Consider the following 21,688-nt stretch of genomic DNA (forward strand, 5'->3'; position numbering starts at 1 on the left):
CTGCCAGTGACATGAGGGTTCTTATGGATACCAACTGTCCTTAGCATATACAGAAGGATCTTCCTTCAGTGATTTCTTCCCAGAGAGGTGGAGCAAAAAAACATTGACATGATGTTGGTGTCGGTGTGAAACCATAGAACAATCTACCTATTCAGGGAACTTACAGGAGTTAAAAAAAAAAAAACAAACCCAAACAAAACAAAAAACATGGAGTTATTGGTCACAGCACAGTATGCAAAGCCTGCCATGGGGCTCAGAGCTCGTCCTGTGCCTCCGCCGTATGAGTGTGATGGCTGACAAGGGTCCTTGTCCTTACTTAAAATTTGATGCAAGTATTCAAGCAAAAACTGAGTCAGGTCCTATGATTAATTTTGTACACAGAGGTAAAACTAAGTTGCTGATGCTATTTATCTTCAACAGTTAGATTGAATCCACTTGTTTCTCAGATACCTAAAACCAGGAAATTGTTTGCATAAAGAGCAGCAGTATGATAGGTGAAGGGCAAGGCATGCCAAATGTCAACACTGAGTGCTCCTACAAAATCTAGCCCAACTGGCCACATTTTGAACAGGAGCTTTCTACTGTTTTAAGAAACATAAAAGCACTCAAAAGAAAACACAAGTCTGCAATCTTTAGCTTTACCATCGCAGGCCGAAATCATCCGCTCTTTACATAATGAATTGAGGATTCTACATGCAACCTTCTTTTGGTATAAATATTTGCCTGAGATGTTAAGGGAATGGAGAATGAATCTCCAAACATGGATCCAATGCATGTTAGCCAATATGTTGCACGCAAATTACTTCAGAAAGTGATTTTTTGAAAAGTTGACCAGAAAAATAAATTACACAAGCTATGTGTGATCAGGTAAACGAAGAACCAGGAATCAAGTACCCTTAATTCAACTATCAAGTCATTAACATCTATACAAATGTGTTTAAACTACTAGGAGACTGAGCTGAAAAGTATTGTTTTCTATACCCTGCAAATTCTTTTCAGTGTTCTAAATTCAAAATAGAAGAAAAAAAGCTCTGTTTAGCTTTCCTTTGTTAAAAAAAAAAAAATTCTTTTTCTCTTGTACTCCTATGACTTGCTAGACAGTGTTTACCTCACCCAGTAGTTTAAATTTCAGATAACTCTTACATTTTTTATTTTGATTGAAAAACATGTAAACAGCATGTACAATCAACCAAGAGCCACTTCCAGTGAAATGTTAGTAATAATACAACACAGTGAGTATTTAGGTGTTCTTGCAATTCACAATTTCTTTTAAAGCCTTTTTTGTTTGTTTAAGATCTGAAATACATAATTTATTTTGTTCTTGTTTTTTAACAGCCTGAAAGAGGCAGCTTCATCGGTACTAAGTGGAGGATTGTTGTATCACAGTGGAAAAAAAAGAAAGTCTGAGCCCACTGAGGTAAGAAACACAGCAGAACAAAATTAGTATATATTTTTGCTACCACAAGAGGATGTTAATTTTTATCAACTTAAAAAAATGTTGATATGTATTTCTACTCTTTGAAGAACACGGTAACAGAATGCAGTGTTTGCAGAGATATTGCTGAGCCTTTCCAGTTCCATATTACAGCCACTCAGACCTCTAGTTTAAAGTTTAGCTAAAAAATAAAGCTAATGAGAAAAAAAACGTAGAATTTGGAGAACAGAGCCAATGGTGGGACAAAAACTCCTGTTACATGCATTACAGAAAACGAAGCATTTTATGTATGACATGTTCAACTTGGCAGCGATGTGCTACTCACTGCAATAGCTGCAGCTTTTAATGCAATACATTCACAGTGACACAGCTTCACATCAATGCAGTTCACAGGCACTTCTTGTTTTGGGTGAGCGTGTCACCAAAAGAAGCTGAGCGCTTGTGTGCTGGTCAGAAGTCATCAGGTGGGTCAGTCCTTACATCCAAACAAGAGTACAGACAGTAAGAATTCACAACTGACTGCTGCAGTAAGAAAGGAAGAAATGGCAGCCTCAGCCACCTGTACTATGTGGACACAAATTCGAGCAGTAACACAGAAACCCAAAGACTGAGCACTACAGAAAAATATATTATTTTCATTTTTTGTTACACAACATAGTGATGTCAAGAGAAACAACAACAGAATTAAGCTTAGGTACTTCAGAAGCCAAGGAAAGGCTTGGCTTGTGGTTAATGTCTTTAAACTTCCACGAGGTAGAATATCAGCAAGGATCTTCTTTCCCAGAATATATTAAGCAGGACAAATCCAATTTAGTTTTTAATGCGGTTGAAAATTCTTTTGACAGCAGTTCATGAAGGGATACTCTGTCATGAGAATACACCCAATTCCGTCCAGTCCAGTCATAGCGCTTGGGCCCACTACGAAACAAAACACACTGTGTAAGTACGTGGAGCTGCTGGAAGCCTGTATTTACAATGTACCCCAAAGAGCGCACAGGGAAAGGAAAAAGCAGCATGGAGCTAGGACTGGTGGGCAGTCTGAGGAAACGGAGCAGAAAAGGCCAGAACTGCCAGGAACCACTGAGCCATCCAACAGGTAGATCTGAAGGGTGATAATATAGATCAGCCACTCCTAGTGGACAAAATCTCCTTCTCCCTTCTTCTGACACTAATTTCTCCAGTTTCTGCCGTTACCCCCTTCTTCCCTCAGCCATATAATTTTCTTGTACAGAAATATTAGAAGGGATATTTGTGTAACACTGAATTAATACTATTGATTAGTTCTTGCAGCAGTGACATGCATATATTCCAAGCACAGCAGAACACAGATCACCATTCTCACTCTCTTTTTAGATGCAACAGAAAGATTTATCATCTGAAAGCAAATCTATTGATTGGCATGTGGGAGATTTATATTTAAAAAACTATTTTCCTGGGGGCTATCATCTAGTTGTTGCCTTGGTTTTTCACGCCTTCATTAAGTGTCAAGAAAAAAACTGAAACAGTCAAGTTCCATTCCAGACCTTCCTTTGTGTCCACCCAATTCTTCACATCTGAAACAATCTGAAAATGACTGAAAAACACTCACCACTGTTAACATCCACTAGAGAAACTAAGAAAGAGAAGGGAATGAAATCCCAGACAAACCCATCAGTCTTATCCTGAAACTCATAGGGCAAAATACCTTAAGACAATCCACACGTAAGGTCTGCTATAAACCAGACTATCATCTATATATACACACAAGAATGATCTACAGGTTCTCTACAAACATAAACACTAATCTGAACCTTGAACATCCTGAATTAGTTGCAATATTGAAATGTAGAACTTTCCAACCACCAGCCAAACAGCAGTTAAGTCACAAACACAAATGAAAGTAACGTCTACTGAAACCTTTAATTGCTCTATGTGAACTTGTAACTATTTGGAATTGAGATTATGTGTTCCAGTTACTTTAACCATGCATTTCCCACTTTTCTCTCATTGCAGTGCAAGCTTATGTTTATGCTATCCTGCACCTACAGAATGACGGAATGAGATGCAGCCATTCATGAAAATCAGGCTAAGACAGGCCTTTTAACCAACAAGGACAAATACACGTGTAAGCAATTTGAACTGTTTTTTAAATCTTATGTAGTAAATATCAGTGATATCATTAAGTGATATCGCACCTCCATAGTTCTCCGAATCTCCAAAATGCTGTAAAAATGTGATTTTTTTTGGTATAAATTTATAGTTTAAGCAAGGATCTTGTAAATTCTATAGAATGCCTAGAGAACTAAAAATAGACTAAATATATTTCTCATGGAAAGTCTGCATACATTTTTAAGCAGTAAGAAAGAAGTATTAAAACGTCACATTAGAGTTTTTTAAGAGATGCTGCATAAGGTTGAAAAGTCTTTTCGAAGGATCTAAAATAAGTTACTGCTATCATGCTTCTGGCAGGTTGCACCTACCCCCTCTTTTTTAAACTGTCAAGTAAGTAAAGCTTTACAAACAAGCTTAGATTCACTCCAGTGTATTAATGCACAATAGCACACAGAGGGTAAAAAAAAAATTTGAGAAAATATTTCTCTCACATCTTAAGAATTTGTTTCCTTCAGTATACAAGCTTAAATTCTCAAGATTCTACATTTATGGTTTAAATTTCCCAAATACAACATTCAATGCAAGTGATGACTGCCAGTAATATTTGCCTATTTCACTTCATAGTATATTGCACTTAAGAAGTATATCACTCCAGATCATTTAGTATTTGCTGAAGTTAGTGTTCCGAAGCTGGGAAGCAATTGAAAACGTAGCATCGTATTTCAGAAAACGCTACCGCTTACCATAATACCAGGTAAGGAAGCACAAACTGAATGCTTGTAGGTGTATCATTTTTCACCTTGGATGATGGAAAACAGCCCAAGAGAATTTTCAATTTCCTCTCTTTCCTTGTATTTTTTTTTTGGTAATTGTTCCAATAGCGAATAAGCTACATCATTTTTTCACATTTAAAAAAAAATCCCTATCCTGGAGCATATGTCTTAGATCAACTAAAATTGGCTCCAGATAGGAATTCTCAGAATTTTGGTTTTCAGAAATAGCAGAAACCTTTGTGTCAAGAACACAAAATCTTACGGTCAACTCCAGCAGAATCAATGTTCAGACATTATGCTTGTTGCAATGTATGTAGAATGAATAAATTCTGTCATGCAGCCTGGCATGCGGCTTAACAAAAAGGTCTGACTGCTTGCTAGGCCTGTGCCTTAGCAAGTCATGTACCTGATCAGTAAATTATTTAATTAATAAAAGGCTTCTGGGATAGGAGAGGAGTTAATAGAAAAATGAAAGTTTTTGCTTTGTACCAGCCAGTAAAGCACACCAAAGCAAATCTAGAATTTTCATTAGGTAAATTTTAAACAACTTAAAAATAATTTCTCTGAAAACTTCAAATTCCATTGTGCCTTCCCCCCACCCCCCCAACACAACTGCTACTGCAGAATAGTACTACTGCAAAACCATTCCCAGTTTTGCAATCAATACATTCTTTCTGGACAACATTGAAGAGGTATGCACAACTGCATAGCTGCTGGGAGTGCTTATACTTCCCAGCTAGATGGCTTCTTAGCCAGTATTACACTGACCAACTCCCATAGTTCTTTCACCAGGATAATGGCAGGGAATACAAATTTGGGGGGGAAACAGCTATAACTTTTCCTCATTTATCTGTCTGCCTTTCCTGCTGAAACCAACCAGAAAATCTGAAACAGATCAAAGCATAGCATTAGAGAAGGCAGAGGGAAAAGCTTGCCAAGGCTACCATAAAAAAGGCAGATGCTTGACAAAAACAGCCAGTGGTAAAGCACACAAACATATAAAGCAGGAAATCCCAAAAGCTTGAAGGGGAAGGAGCCACCCTGTTTAAATACAAAGAGAGGTTTAGATCATAACACCATCATGACTCATTTTTTTTTAGAAGTAGGCTGTATTCCTGTAGGCAGTAGCTTTGGACTGGAACAAGATATGAAAATTCTGTGTTGTAAATTTCCTGGACTAATTTAGGTATGTTGGTACACTGCACTGTGCCTCAAACTTCTGTAACAAATTATTACATAACATTAAGATTATGTTACATTTTGAGAATATACTCAGTAAAAAGATATTACAGATTCTGCCCCATTATAATTAAAGGGAAGTGCACTTCCACCCAGTCTACAGATATTACATAACTTACACGAAACTTACCTAGTGGGTGAGGACAGCCAAATCTGCCGGTTTGGTGTTTGCTTATTGATTACATATGTTCCCATGTCTCCACCTAATTTAACTGTTAGAACTCCACTCTTAGAACACAAAGAAAATAAATAAGAAATTAAAAATTTGCATTCTGTTAGTTGACAAGAATTACATCATCTGTAGGAGACAAACAGAAACTTACGTATTTATATCACATTCCCAACTATTTCCCAAACAGTAAGAGCTTGGAATTAGCTACCAATTAGGTATCAAAAACTTGTGTTAATACCTAGGACAACCTGCATGGCTTTGATCTAGGCTTTAAACCTTCTTGTCAGAGTATGATTTGGTGTGTCTGTCTGCACCATTCACAATGGCACTGAGCTTTGACCTGTCATCCTGAAAGGACTGCTAGTTCATTTTGCAATCATTAAAAACATCATCCAGTAACAACTTTTTCTATTAATGAACAATGGACAACTGGTGTGGTTCAAAGTCAAGAAGCTTTCTGTGTCATTGACAGATTCCCAATTCCCTAACTCTTCTTAAGTAACTGTAAATTTCCCAGTGAATAAACACAATTATTCCTCCAGACAACATGATTCACATTGTCGATGTTTTCACAAGTACATTTGAAAAGCATCCATAACTCTGTCAAAAATATTTTTGTCCTAACTTTAAAAGAACAACACTACTTGAACTAGAGTGAATCTAAGGATGATCTGAATTATGCTAACTAAAAGAGTTATATCTACAGAATACAGTCTGATCATTCAGGTAATCATATTTCATCTACAGTTTCTCAAAGACTTCATGCCCTATAGCATGATAAACCTTTAAGAGAAGAATCATACTTATCATGTTTCATTGAGAAGATACTACTAGAGCTGCTGTCATAGTCAGAGCTATTTACTATGTATAAATGCTGTGGAGAAAAAGAACCCTTTCATTTGAGTACCTACTGCTTGCAGCTTACCCTGTAGCACAGACAGGAGCTTCAGTGTTACTGGTTTCAGACATATCTCAAGGATCATCAGCCATGAAAGAATACTCTCAACGTTTTTTGTTGTGTTTTTTTTTTTTTTAACCTTAGTTTCCATGCTGTTTCTTTGATTGATAAGGGATTTATGTTTGTGATCAATAAAATAAAAGGGTTTCTTGGTTAATATTGCCAGCATGTTGTCCTGCCAGTTGTGTTAACAGGATATTGGTTAGTGCAAAGAAGGACAAGAGCAAGCTACTTCTCTTGGTTGTCAGAATTTCAGGATTTTCTATACATCAGCGATCTTAGCTCTGTAGAGATACAGCAGAATCAGAGCAGGTTAGGGGATTAGGCCTGAATAGTGACGTGAAGGCTTCACCATTCCTCTACGTACTCTTTAGTGCCACATTAAGTTTTCAGCATGATGTCATACCATATTCTACAGAAACACTGTAAGTAAACAGGTTTACAAAGAGTTAATGAAAAAAAAATGATGCTATTGCTTACATTGTGCATCAGCTACTGTAGAGTGTTGTTGCTCTTTCCTTGCAAACCAAACAATGATTAACTTCTAATGCTGTATTTAAAACATTTTCCCATACATTTCTCAACAGTTTTGAAATACTAGAAAATACAACGTGAGTTTTTAAGACCTGAATTACAAGCTATTTTTACTGCATTTTAAGGAGCACTACTGTATGTGTTTTGTACTACTGGATGAATGTTTGTTACATCCTAGTAACACACAAGAACATTCTTTAAAAGACATCTAAAAAATTCCCGCGAAGATACAAACTGCCTGAAGAAACCAAGCTGGTCTCAACCCAGAGACAGGACAGACCTTTATGGCGTTCGCCACCTTATGGCGTTCGCCACCTTGTGGCTTTCTACAGCATCGGCCGTGATGGTCTGGAGGTAAAACTTGGCACTGTTCAAACTTTCGCACTTAACACAGACGACAATATGTCTTAATACAGGCTATGCCATAATGGATTACTGACAAAAATTAAGATGGATGTAAAATAATTCCTTTCGAGCCTCACAGTGAGCCAATGTCACACACAATCCACTCTACAGCAGCTGGAGCAAGAATCCTGACATGAGATCACCTTTACATAAAGAAGCACCCAAGAATAAGGTAAGTTGTAATTTTTTTTTTCCTAATTTTTGCACTCTTTAAATTGGGCTAACACACGGTGATAGGCTAAAACATACTGAAGAGTAATGGTTAAACAATTTAGTGCTTTTCATCAGAAAAGTAAATGGCTCTAAGATTACATAATTAAAGCAACAAATAGTGTTTGCTAAAGGCAACAACAGAATCCTATTAACAATATGTTATTTTCTATCCCAGCTATAAGAAATAAATAAATAAGGAAACTGTGATGACAGTGTTACACAGGAGCAAGTTGGAATACTACAGGGTTTGGTGGTTTGTTTGTTGGGTTTTTTTCTGCACAGCGCAACCTGAACTGCAGCTGCTTCAATGTCCCCAAGTATAAAACATTAACTGACAGCACTAGCAGAGAGCAACCTCCATGTGCTAAGACATGAGGAGAGAGCAGCAGTTGTGTGACATTGAAAAAATGTAGTTGTGTGACCTATATGGCAGACGGCAGCATAAGGAGAAACTGCAGCCTCCTCCAAGTCATGTAGACAGCTAACACACAAACCACTTCAGGAATTATATCTAAAACTAATAATGCTGCTTCTCAGTCTTCAGGGCAATCAAAGAATCGACTCTACTAGTTGTATGTACTATTACATGTACTATGTCATGTAGGCCTGGCCCAGTATCACTGACACTAAACATGATACCAGAAGAGTTGCTCCAGTCAGCATAAATTGATGCATTTTAGCTATAAAACTGCAAAAACTTACTGTATTTTGAGCATTGGCATTAAAGTAACTAATTTAAATCCTTCCTTCAATGAAAAAAAAACCCAAAACCCTACAATAATTACTGTGGTAATAGAATGTTTAAAACATACCCCTAAAGAGACATCATAATCTTCTGGGGTAAAAGGCTTATCTGTCAGGTCCTCAAAGAAATCTGCTAAGGAGTCCAGTGTTTCTTCAGCCAGTTTTTCGTAAGTGGTCTCATCTAAAGAGCTACAATTGACACACAAGCCCATAACTAGGAGGAAAAACAAGGAAAATAGTATTTTCCCTATAATAAAAACACACCTTGACCTTGGAGGAAACAGTAATCATAAAATGATCACATAAAGCAGTCATCTTTCTTAAGGAAATGTAGGTTAACAGACCACCTTATTAACGGAAGCAGAGTTTTGAACTTCCGGCAGCAGAGGTCTCAACTGAGGAACCTGTACTTCTTTCCTTAGATGCAATGACCATGGTGCACTGAGAGAGCAGAGGCAGATTTCAAAATATGGTAGACTGTGCAAGAACTGCTTAGCTCTAAACTCTGTGAATGGAGCCAAGCATCTCACCTTTTGAAGTGTTATGCTGTGCTATTGGACTCTACAGAACTTGCTGTGGCTACAAGCAGTTTAGGAACACCAGTGTCACGTGCCATATGTCTACCTATAGCATTTGACTCCTCATTGGAATTACCGATGCAGCCTGGTAACTAGACGTCATTTAAAGTCTGCTTATGAACTAATAGATACAATTACTTTCTTCTTCAGAGAGTCTCAAGGCACCCTTGTAGCCCTTACGTAAGGCTTACACCTTCAGTTGTCCTCTCTAAAGAGCAGAAGCTGGTAGGAACAAAGCCTAGACCAGTTTAATTAACAAAGCATAATCAAATCATGTACGTTTTCCCATCCATAACAGTGGCATCATTTAACTGAGTGTGGGAATGTCTAGGACAAACAATGCAGTGAAATAATTTTAGCTTTTGCCAGTGGGTACAGCAATGCAACAGTTACTATGAATTATGATGATACTATGGTGATACAGAGCATAATATTTTTTTTTTTAAGTTTTCTTAAAATGTTTAAAAAAGAGTTTAAAAGTAACCAGCTAGTTACCGAAATACGCTCCATGCCACTTACATGACAGACACCACCCCACCAAGGGGTGTGGAGAACAGGGAGCCTTAGGATTAGGCAGGACTCGTGTATTGGTTCAGGGTGCAGTTCAGGTACTTCACGGCAAAAGCCATTTCAGACACCTGCAGGGTGCTTCTCTGGGCCTCCAACTGCAGCACCAGAAGAGGCACAGTCTCCAGCAGGTACTGTGTCACATTCTCTCAGCACAAGCAGAAATTTCAGTTCCCTGACACGCTACCTGAAATGGTGCTAGACACCCATCTTTAGGTGTGGGAGTTATTGCCTAAGTCACTTCCAAAATTCACTCAAAATGCTTTTTGCTGAAGCTGCACTTTTTCTCTACATCATTGTATCAACATTAGTTTATTACTGTAGAAATAATTTTAAAATGCAGGGATGAGATTTTCACAGAAATATCTCAAAATAAAAATTTACCTTGTGTCATTCAGAGTTCCTGCATTTCTTAAATTCATGAACCGAACAGTCCTGCTCTTCACCTCTGACGAACGTTGTAATTGCTGCTGAAAGTAAGCACAAGTGGAATGGAACTGAAAGTTCAAACACAAAGAATGATAAATTACATATTTTTCATGTAAATTAAATAGATCCTTGAAGACTTTTCCACCCTCAACCCCTCCCAATAAATATTCATATTCTATCTCACAGAGCTAATATGGAAAAAATTATTCAGTCCTTGGATGACTGAGGCAATCCAGAATATCCCTGTCTTCTGATACAAACTAATGGAAAAAAAGTCATGCTCAGAATAGAGAGCTAGGAAAGGGAAATAAATGTCTCATTTTCTATTTCTATTGTCACAGAATTACTGAGCAACTTCAGGTAATTGCCTTAAGTGAAGATTTTCACAAGTATCCACTATTCAGATGCTTCAATACCAGCAACTTGTTAGAAGCTATGAATATATTCAACTGAAATAAACAGAAGGCTTGGATCCTCTTTACTTACACAAGAGCAAACAACACACATCACATTCCAGATCTCTTCTGTTAAAACAAGCTGCTTCATTTCTAATTTCTCTTTTACTTAAAAAAAAAGCACTTTAAAAAATAAATAAAAATTACACAAAGCTGTACCAACATACTGTCACTGTTAAGACTGAGGAGCAAAATGGGCAACCCCTTCAAGGGGAAGCAATACATCCACATGGATAAAGCAGAAGCACTTATGCAATCCACCAAGACAGACAGACAGAATGTTTGCTGTTTTCTTCTTAGCCTGGGCTTTGAAGGTATGTATTTTTGGATGAATGGTAAGATAGCCTTTTTAACTGCTTTTTGAGTACTTACAATGAGTTTTGAAAACTACCAGAACCAGTTGAAAAGCAAAGGACATTCAGAGAGGAACTACAGCAGCAGAAGAGAGAAAAATGTAGCATCTCTCTCCGTAGGATTTGACATCTGTCCTCAAGCACTACAGATTAATTTGTCTTCTAGTCCAAAGCTGTGACACGGACATAAGGACAGAGAATAGCAAACTCCTTCTACAGTCACAATGATATAGATTGCCAAAATACAGGTGCCTCCATGTTTTTGAGCGGACCCTTTAGCTTTTCTTTCATACACACTTTAGGATCAAAAGCTACAAGGCCATAAATATTTTCAGGTTCTGGGCAGACTGAGAGGCTGTAACTCTTTCAAGTGTGCTAACGTTCAACTTATGACTCAAGGTTGCCAACGTGGTGCAGTTAGCATCAACTCTCCTCGTTCTAAGCTCAGTGTGAAGGCTGGCCAGAATACACCTCCTGCAAACAGCAAAGGGCAGTAAACAAGTACAGAGCTTCACAGTACAGCAAAGGCTGGTTCCCAGCAGGGCAGTCCTCGCTCTGCCGCCACGGCAGCGCAGCACGGCTGTACTTCCAAGGAAGGACTGGGAACCACCAGGGTCACCGCCCCCACGCTTTTGTGCTCTTGTGCCCCACAGCCGGCAGGCCGAGAAGCGCTGCGCCGACAGCAGTTGCCGCTGGGCGCCGCTCAGCCATCGCACCGCGCCCGGCACGGCTCCCGCCTCAGAGCTGTTCGTTCGCGAGTGGCGCGGTGGCCGAACGGCCTTCCTCAGTCCGAGGCGCAGAACGCACCCCGCTGTCGCCCGGCCCGCGTGGAGGCCCCGCAGGAACCCCGGATGGGCCCAGCCAGCTGCCCTTTCCTCCCCGCCCCCTAGCGCCCGCCCGCAGCGGGAGCCCGGCGAGGCCGCCCCTCCCGATCCTGGCGCAGTCCGCGCCTCACCGCCCGCCCCACGCTCACCGTCCGGCCGCGGCCGGCGGCGGCAGCTTCCGCTGCCAAGGCGGCCCCGGGCCCACCGCTTCGCCGCTGCCCTGCCGCCGCCGCCGCCCGCCGCGCGGTGCCCACCACGCTGGCCGCCCCCAGCCTCCACATGTCGCCGGAGCTCGCGTCGGAAGCGGGCGGGGCGGGGCCAGCTGCCGCCGCCAACGGGAGGTGGCGCGGCAGCTACCGCCCTCCGCCGGGAGCAGCGCCGGGCCGAGGTGACTCGGGGTTCGGCCAGCCCCCGCCCTGTGCGAGGAAGCGGGGCGGCCGCTGGGGAGGCCCCTCTCCCTGCCCCAGCGGGCCGAGCGACAGAGTTCGTTTCCCTTCGCGGCCGCGCCGGCGGGTGCGGGTACGGGCGCGGCGGGCCGGGCGCCGGGCTCGGGCCTGTGTGTGCCAAGGCCGCAGAGTACGGCCTGTGCTCGCGACGCGCCCGCTCCGCGGCAGCGCGGGAGGGGGCCCTGCACGCCGCAGGGCTGTGCGCGGGAAAGAGAGGTGCCGAGGGCTGCCGCACTGCTCCGAGGTTTTCGCGTACGCGTGATCTCTAATCTGACCGGTGTCCTAAAGACGGGCAGCTGCAACGATGACTTGGGAGCACACCTTCACCTCGGCGGCTTTTCTTAGACCAGGGAACGTGCTTGCTGCAGGTGCCTGTTCAGGCAAGGTGGTCTTGCCGGGCATATTTAGAAGGAGCTGGATGTTGGAAAGAGCAGAGGAACATGTAAGGAACATGAGCCTGGAAGAGGCAGAACAGAATACGACTCATCCCGTTTCCCTTCACCACTCGGGAAAGAAAAAAAAGAAAAAAAGGGTCCAGTTAGGGCAAAGGAAAGTTATTATTTATTTCTGCCTTGCAAGGGCTAGTAATTATACCGGTAGTTCCTACACACCACTGGTCCTGACACCAGTCTGGTTTCAGTAGCCTGACCTGCTAATCAAAGTACTTGGAAAGTGTGTTGCAATCACAGTAATTTCCTGTGCTGCATGGTAAGAATCTGCTTCCTATAGTTGTGTTCTGTAGTTCCAGTCCTCTTTACAGGCAAATTTTCGAAGTACAATGTCTACTGTAGATAGAGACTCCTCCTTTCTTGACAATTTAGGACAAGAGCTAGGGGACACACTGGCCCTACAGAGAGAGCAACAAGACAAGCATCAGGGCTAGTATCCTGGGCTCAAACTTTACAGCTGGCCAGATTGGACAATGGATTCACACCCCAAAACTGAAGCATCTGCAACTCATTCAAAAAAAAAAAAAAACCGTTGGGGTTCCAATTCCTGTTAACTGAAGCAAATTAATTAAGTGAATTAACACTGGTGTGAGCAGCTAATACAGACCTCTTGAGATGTCAAGTCACTGGTTAGTCCAGAAGCTATTTTGGCTGTATGAATACCTGAGTCCATGAAAAGGCACATGATTACAGAATACAGTGTCCCCTCAGGGGTCCACTCTAGGATAGTATTTTCTGTGGCAGCAAGGATTATGATCTGTTATCTCCTGTAGGTAAGATGTTACCCATTGCCAGTAAGGGGAAATTAAAGCACATAATTTATCACACCTGGCATTACGTTTCATAGAACTTCTGGTGGTGTGCTTCACAAGGCAGTGAAGAAAGAGAAGGGAATTTATGTAGGTGACTGGCCAAGTTCCTACTGAGCTATTTAAATACTAGTGATACTATTTAAATGTGAAGACATTTTTTATGGTTACATAACTGCAAAAATAAAGTGGGCTTACCAAGAGATGAGAGATAAATAATTCTGCTGAAAAAGTTTCTTAGGAAAAAGTGTTTTCTGTGGGAACACAGACTAATTTCACTTCAGATCCTTCCACAGAACAGGACTGAAAGATGCAGTAGTTGCAAATAGAGTAATAAATATGTTAAGCATACATAAAGTATTAAGAAGCTTACCACTGGCTACTGTGTGATGCATATTTACATTTCTAAAACTGTCAGGTAAGCAGCTTGGCCCCTTGCAGTGCTTTAGGGAATAAACTCACCAAGATTGATTCTATTTTTTTTCTTTTAATAATAAATTGTCAACAATGTTGAGGTTAATGAACTGCGCAGAATGCTACTGCCAGCAGCGTCCTTTCACACAACTTCAGAAGGGCCCAAGTTAGGGGTTAGCAATTTTAACAATTTCCTAATGTTTCTCACCTTGATCCTTTTTCACACCACAGGGCTTTTGGTATCAGTATCTTTTTAGGCTGTTGTACAGTAACTGCAAAGCATTTCCAGATGCAAAATTCCTAAAGGATCAGGCCCCACACCTTTCTTCTTGTAAGCAAATGTGTGTGCCACTGGAAATGGGTCAGCAATTCTGTGAAGAATAAGTGGAGTGCACTTCTGATTACTCTTCTAGTACTGTCTTAAAGTTCTGGGAAAGCGGCATTGAGGTATATGAAATTCAATTGCCTGAACTATAAGCAAAGTCAAGAAGAAAATAGATCTTGGGATAGGTGTATTTTCAAACCATTGAATTCTCTAGCACAAGGACATGAAGTTCATTAATCTTCTTAACCTGAGGACAACTACTACTAACTACCACCAAAGGCAAAACTCACCCTCTGAATACCATATGATTAAGGCACAGTCTCAGATATAAAAATTTTAGAGTTATTCCCTACTTTTCTCTAAGCAGGCATCAACCTGTGCTTTTTCCTTCTGGGCAGTTTGCAGGACAAGGGTATTCAGATACCACTACACACAGATAGCCTACATCTGTGACCTAATTCTTAAAAATGTGCTCCCTGTGGTGGGTTCCATCTGTTTAGACCTGGAGAAATAGACCAGTACATTACTGTAATACCCTGGGGAATCAATTATCTCTATGTTTTTTATTTTTACTTGACATAACACTGCCTCATCAGCTTTACAGAAATGTTTAGAAGTCTGTAAATTGTCATCAAAGTGCTACCAATGCAGTGCAAGATGAAGAGAAACAAAATGCATAGGCATGAAACATGCACATGCTTCTGTATTCTTTGATGTTTGAGGCTTTATACCATTTCATGTGGTAAGGACAGAAATGAGTTCCAAGTTGTTGATTGTTAACATTGCTTAGCTGTAATCCCGCTTCCCACTCAGTGGAAACATGTTGGCAGACAGAGATACACACAGAAAGAGTTCAAAATGCACATGATTTGGAGAAGGGTTTTCCCAGTAGGCTCTATAGTCTATATGGAATTTCCTCTTGCAACTGTTAAATGACTGTTTTCATTTATAAATTATAATTAAATTAAATAAAAAGGATTGTACACAAAGGATGTATCGGTCTCTGAATCATTTAGTATAGACATTCTGGACTGGACAGGATTGTTGTAGTTGTGTGTCCTCTGAGGTCTTCCTAAGGACTAATGATTCAGACACTTACAGTCTGCTAGTTAATTGGAAAAGAAGTTACATGCTTTATGAAGGTTAATTTGGGGCTTAAATGTGCTATACTCTGTGCACGGAGCAGACACTTTGCAGAGATGTACAAAATGTTGTTGCTTGCAGGACCTGCAGATTGGTCTCTTACATTTCTAAGTGCAATGCTGCAGAAGAATTATCTTGCTGAGATTATCAATCTAACTTTAAAGCCTGGAAAAGTGGTAATCATGGACATAGGCTCTAAGTTAAGACAGAGACTCTTACATACTTAAGAGGAAAAAACCCTCCAAACCTTTCATTGCTCTGTTGTGTGCATAATTAAGGAATAATACTCTCCTCCTTGTTGATTACATCAAAGTTAAAAACCAAAGCAAACCTTTAAATTAAAAATTCTTCAGATTTACAAGGCATAATTCTAGGAATGAAGGTGACAAATTCTGGTTTTCCAGTCCATCAAGATTGCTACACTTACTCCTACAAGCAATGTTATTACCAATAACTTTCACAAACTTTCAGAATGACACCTGATTAGTTTTTAAATACACCATTGCATCAAAGTGTGACATTTTGGATCGACAGTCACTGGTCACTTTGGCATCACCTTTCTGTTGCTAGGGAAATTAAGGAAACCAGAACATAGTAATCCATAGTTACCTTGAAATGGTTGCCTATACTGAAACACCTGAAATGCTTTTATGAAATAATTCCTACTAAGTATGCTCCTCCTAATTTCAAGACTCCTCTGTTCATTATACAGCCAACAGAAGACAAAGGCAGATGTGATGTTACACAGTTTGTCATATCTCGAGATGCCTCTCAAGATCATCTCATGAGGGCAGAGAAATGCCAGAACAGTAATAGTGAGTCCTGTACAGACCAAGAATATGTTTACAACTGTGATAGTCTTAAGAACAAAATATTTTATTCATCAATAAAACTATAGTTTACAGTAGTATTTACTAAATAAATTATATAATTTCTCTTTTACAAGAAATAAACTAAAATCAAAACTATTTCAAAGACAATATATGTACACAAGGCCTTGTTATAAATAAAATCTTTTTCTCCACCAGCAGTAAAATATCTTTAGAGGCTCATTTTCAACTAGTATATGCAGAGTTTTACCCTAACCCTTGTATGACATCAATTAAAATTTCCACTGACATGGGCCTAAGTGATTAGGACTGAAAGGTCAAAACAAATGAAATTACTTTTATTCACCACTGTGCTTATTTTTAAATAAGTAAAGCTGATGATGTATTTGCTTGTGCATAGTTACAGAACGCATGCAAATAAAACCACTAGAGAGCTGATAAGAAAATACCACTTTCAAATCCAAAAGAGGTGATTGGCAACGTAGTAGAAAGCAGCCTGGATACACAGTTCTTCACAGTTCAGCAAGCAACAGCAGATGACAGCAGAGTGTGGAATGTTTCACATCATTTTTGCCAAGTCTGTCAATCCTTTCTATGGTTCAAAGATGATTATTACTCTTCGTTTATTAGACTCAGCAAATTCCTCCTTCTTAAATCAGGAGTGCAGAAAGTGCTCTTCACTTCTCTCAGTTTTTCTCTTCATGTATTCTTTGTTACTGGAAATACAGAAATGACTATGATTCTGTGACAAGTGAAGTCAAGAGTTGTCTTTAGTTCTTTTCTTACAGAATTATAAACAGGTAACATGACTCTTCCTCTAAACAGGCTGCAGCATAGTTTGGCAGTGATTCTTTTCTTACCTTGCCCTCTAATCAAAAGCATCGAGTCTGTTCGTGTACAACAGCTAACCCCTATGGTTTTGCAGATATTGCAGTACACTTATATTACATGAAACAGAACCATTTGCTGCTGTAAAATGCTGAGCACTCTGGACATTTAAAACATTCCAAACTGAGAGCACTCCACAGTTTGCAACAGTTCTTATTACCTTGCAGAACAGACAAGGGCCTTTGTTAGGGGAAAAAACGGCAGTGCCGTATAAAAGCCCTGTTAGCTTCTGCCTGATACCCTTCTCCAGTTGAAAAATCATACCTGTCCCAAAACTTTCAGGCATAACCCATTTTCTAGTCAATGTCACAGCAATCACTCTTTCACAAAAAAGAATTTCTTAGTAATGTTAACGAATTAGAGTTTTCTACAGTATCTTTGAAAGGAGCAGTAGGTGCATAATAAAAACAGCTTGTCACTTCCTAGCATCTCTGTGGAGTCAGAGACAAAAAGAAACTGCTATTTGCTGAACATCTTACTACTAAACTCAGACTAAAGAAAAACTCACAGCTGAACAAAATATTGCATTAAATTGAACGCATCTCAGCTAATGTTTCGAACACAGACAGGACATCTGTAGCAACCTTACGCTAAAGCCTAATTAAAAATATAATGAAAGTCTAAGTTTCCATTTATTAAACTGATTCTTAAGGTCACCTTTCAACTGTACTTTTTGATACAAGCATGTAACTAACCTATAAATAGTTCAACAGCAATCTAATCTTGATTATGAGCAACAATAAAAAATCTCCAAAGGCATTTTTATAGCTTATCTTAGAAAAAGGTAAACAGTTGATTTAAATCAGTATTTTAGTTACGACTTCTAGCACTAGACCTTGAAGAATGATTTTTTTAGTATTGTTCCTTGGCAACCTTTAAACCCGTTTCTGTATTGTGCACCAGCGTTAGGGTATTCATAATCACTGATGCTAATCAGCACAGTGCTAATTTCTCAGAGGCCATTCTTTCTCCCAGGATAGCAGTGACCTGGTGATGAAAGCCTATCTGCTGCCATGTTAGTACCTGAATGTGCTCAAGTAGAAAAGCAGTATGTACTTACAGGACGCAGAACAATTTAGTATGCAAAGCAAAACTGCTGGACAAGAAAGTGATATTTTTAAAATAATTTGACACAAAGCTAAAGAAGATTTTTTGAAAAGTTTCTTAGGATCACTTTGTCCAAAAAGGTTGTAAAGCACTAGGATCAATAAGGAAAAAGATAACCTAGTAAAAATTTTTACTAGCACCATATAGTTTCTGTCTGGAAGCTCAGATATGAATGGCTGCAAGTCTATTTTTGACAGACGTAATGGTCACTCAACACAACTTCAGACTCTCTGGCCTTTATTACTACTTTTCACTCTAACAGTGACTAGCACTATTGCTGATGCTAGCTTTATGTTATTCCACTAACGCTAACTGAAAATCCTTCATGGGGTAAAAAAATATTTGTGAGGGAAAGTAACTGCAAAGGTGAGGAGTTAGGCAGTGACCTGGCAGTCGGAAGGGTCTGACTGTGAACTAGGAAATGCTCAAAGCGACAGGCTGCGATACAGAACTATGGGAGCAAAAACAGAAGAGGAAGAGGACTGAAGAGCAAAAGCCAGACAGTTTTGATAGTTTATGAACAATCACCTTATAGACCACTATTTGTAAATCTACTTACCTGTGCATCTACAACAACTTTGAAATATAAAATTAATCTCCATCAATGTTTAAAGAGTTCAAAATCCTATAATAAAATATCTACACTAACCAGACTCTAAATATGCTGGGCTTGCTCCTCACTACAGTATTTACTGAAATAATTAATTACTTATTAATTTCTTATTACTTATTAAATTACTTAGTATTATTAATTACTTATTAAACTGCTTATTAATCCTTTGCAACCATTTCTTCAGTGGTAGTGGCTACTATATGCTTCTGTATCAGCTACTACAAACATCACTGATTTGTTTTATTTTTGAGACATGCAGTAGAAATGACTGACATGTTCCTAGTGTTCTCAAAAGTATGTATCTATCTTTCTCTTTTAGCCTGCTTTTAATCCTATAAAAACAAAACTGTATTCTTCTCAGTAGCAGTCAATCAAACTGATTTCTGAATGAAAAACAAACATTTCATCAAGGAGTTACAGTGGAAATACGATCCCCTAGCCAAAGTTTCATCTGACTAAGATGCCTCATTTAGTCAGAGCCAGGTGATACTTTTCTTCTCTGTAAGAACATTTCGCTCCAGAAGTTTGCATCACAGATCCTTAGTATCAGACTCTCCTAACCAGAGGCTAATTGTTGTTTCAGGGTCTGCTGATTAAGTTACAGCTCACTTCCACAGCAATCACAAAATAGATAAGGAGGCATCAATACGGTGTATGAGCCAGGACAAAGAAAGCAGTGATAAATCATTTCTGAAGATGAGTTTGTGACTTAAGAAGGAACATGTGCTTAGCTACAGTATCCAATTTTCTTGAAGCTGTCAGCTGTTGAATACCTAGACACTTGAGGTATGTGCCACTACATTGTCTTCATTATCAAACATTGAGCTTTGATTTTTCAGGGTGCAGAGAAAGAGTTCTGCTAAGAAAAGCATCTGTGATTCTCTCCACATAAGACCTATTTATTCTTCCAGACCTTTCCTCAAAGGAGTAAACACTGGGTGTTTGTCTAATGTCTAGAGTCAGGCTTTATTTACTTTTCTGTTGATATTTATCAGTGTAATACACAAAACCTTATTGCAGCCTCCCAGCCATAATAATAATGAACGTTTTACAAGCTTAAAATTAATTAAAGCCATCACCATCACACCTGAAATTCCGAAAGACAGCTTTACAGAAGGTACTACCTATGCCTGTTACTAGTAGGTGTTCGGATGCACCCTGTTGCTTATGTATATGTAGTTTTCACAGCTCTGGATCCTATCCCTCAAGTTCATTAGTTTAAAGTACAATTCACCAAGTCAGTCAATCAGCTAGAAAGGTTAAGGTCCATTTCCCATAACATTTCAGGGTTTGTGATTCCTTTTTACACACAGTTAATGTCAACATTATACCAGCAACAAGCCAAATTAACACAAGTCCTACAGGAACACGCTGATTTAATGGTCTACTTGAGGTCACCATTAACTAAGTTCTAACCTAGTTGTCCAGTAGTACTTGCTGCTGTCTAGTGTTAGTGGGGACAGGACAGGCAACAACTCCCCTAAATGTTCTGGATTACTACATTAGTAGCTGTTAAGTGGTTACTGTATCTACTCACAAGCTGCTGTCTAAAAAGAAGAAGAAAAAAAATCTGTGGTATAGCCTACAGAGAAACAGCACAGGGATCAGAGACAAACATGAGACAAACATGTTTCATCGCAATGTAAGATTAGACAGAAACCTGTCTCCTCTCAAAATAATTTTTTTTTTCGGACCAACAATCATTCACTGGAAACAACCTCTGCAAGGATGTGGTAGAGTTGCCATTGCTGAAGGATTTCAAGATGAAATGGGACAGGGTGCTAGAAAGGCTCCCTTTCTCACATGAGGTTGGAACAGAGGATCTCTTGAGGTCCCTTCCAACCTGGGCTGTTCTATGATTTTATGATATGCTTCCCCTGCAGCCCAAACCTGGCTGAAACAAAACCACTACAATCTCTTAAGACAAGAAACTCAAGGGATAAGAATAATAAAGAGTGCAGTGAACTTTATCTAGAAAGGAAAACAAACATGCCTGTGTAAAACATTTATTAGAAACCTAAGAAGCAGACTTTTCTTCCTTACCTTTCCTCTCCAGGACAATTCTTGACACAAAAGTAACAGTCATTTATGAAACAGAGAAAAAACATTACTAGGATAGTAGAAGAATTATTTAATTTGTGCTTTTGGAAAATCTACCTTTGGGAAAAAAGTCAAGCTTAACATACCTCCTTCCTGTATTTATACAGAGATTTTGAGAATGGCCTAAAAGGGTTAGATGCACAAAACTTCGCTCCATTGGAACTAGAGTTCAGTACCTTCTGCCTTTATGTCTGTGGCAAATGAGCCATAGATATAAGGACCTGGGGCTGTTTAGCCTGGAGAAAAGAATGCTCAGGGGAGACCTTTTTGCTCTGTACAACTACCTGAAAGGAAGCTGTAGCAAGGTGGAGGTCCATCTGTTCTCCCTAGTAACAAGCAATAGAACAAGAGGAAATGGCCTCAAGTTTCACCAGGGGAGGTTCAGGCTGGATATGAGGAGGAATTTCTTTCCTGAAAGCATTGTCAGGCATTGGAATGGGCTGCCCAGGGAGGTGCTGGAGTCACTGTCCCCAGAAATGTTTTAAGAGACAGTTGGATGTTGCACTTAGGGAAATGAACTAGTGGTTGGTAGGGCTGGGACAAAGGCTGGACTCAATGATCTTAAAGGTCTCTTCCAGGTGAAATGATTCCATAATTCTATGAATCTAACCACAACTGGACAATCCTTCAGACCTGAAAGGAAGCTGTTAATGTGCTTCATATTTAGAGCTACTTCACTGGCTTCAAAATCACTGATAGAAACAGAGAGCTTTCCTCTCTGAGAACGTTCAATTTCAACATGTGGAACATTCATCATAAGTATTTTTCTTTTATTTCTTTTCTTCCTCCTGTGG

At 39.7% G+C, this 21,688-nt stretch overlaps 2 protein-coding genes across 7 annotated transcripts in view; both read right to left on the reverse strand.

Moving 5' to 3' along the window:
- Positions 1-904: 904 nt before the first annotated feature.
- On the reverse strand, positions 905-12,051 carry FXN (frataxin). The gene is made up of 5 exons (XM_062018833.1): positions 11,920-12,051; positions 10,094-10,206; positions 8,633-8,753; positions 5,669-5,766; positions 905-2,353 (listed from the first exon to the last, which is right to left on the reverse strand). The coding sequence occupies exons 1-5, from the start codon at positions 12,049-12,051 to the stop codon at positions 2,197-2,199; spliced, it is 621 nt and encodes a 206-aa protein (XP_061874817.1). The 3' UTR covers positions 905-2,196.
- Positions 12,052-16,302: 4,251 nt separating this feature from the next.
- The window catches only part of PIP5K1B (phosphatidylinositol-4-phosphate 5-kinase type 1 beta), a 107,688-nt gene continuing 102,302 nt past the window's right edge, over positions 16,303-21,688 (reverse strand). For all 6 annotated transcript variants that reach the window (XM_062018706.1, XM_062018704.1, XM_062018705.1 and 3 more), the window contains one exon: positions 16,303-16,902. In XM_062018706.1, the coding sequence (XP_061874690.1) occupies positions 16,900-16,902 (3 nt within the window). In that variant the 3' untranslated portion in view covers positions 16,303-16,899. The remainder of the gene's footprint in view (positions 16,903-21,688) is intronic.

The sequence above is a fragment of the Colius striatus genome, chromosome Z (assembly GCF_028858725.1).
Source record: "Colius striatus isolate bColStr4 chromosome Z, bColStr4.1.hap1, whole genome shotgun sequence".
Taxonomy (NCBI): domain Eukaryota; kingdom Metazoa; phylum Chordata; class Aves; order Coliiformes; family Coliidae; genus Colius; species Colius striatus.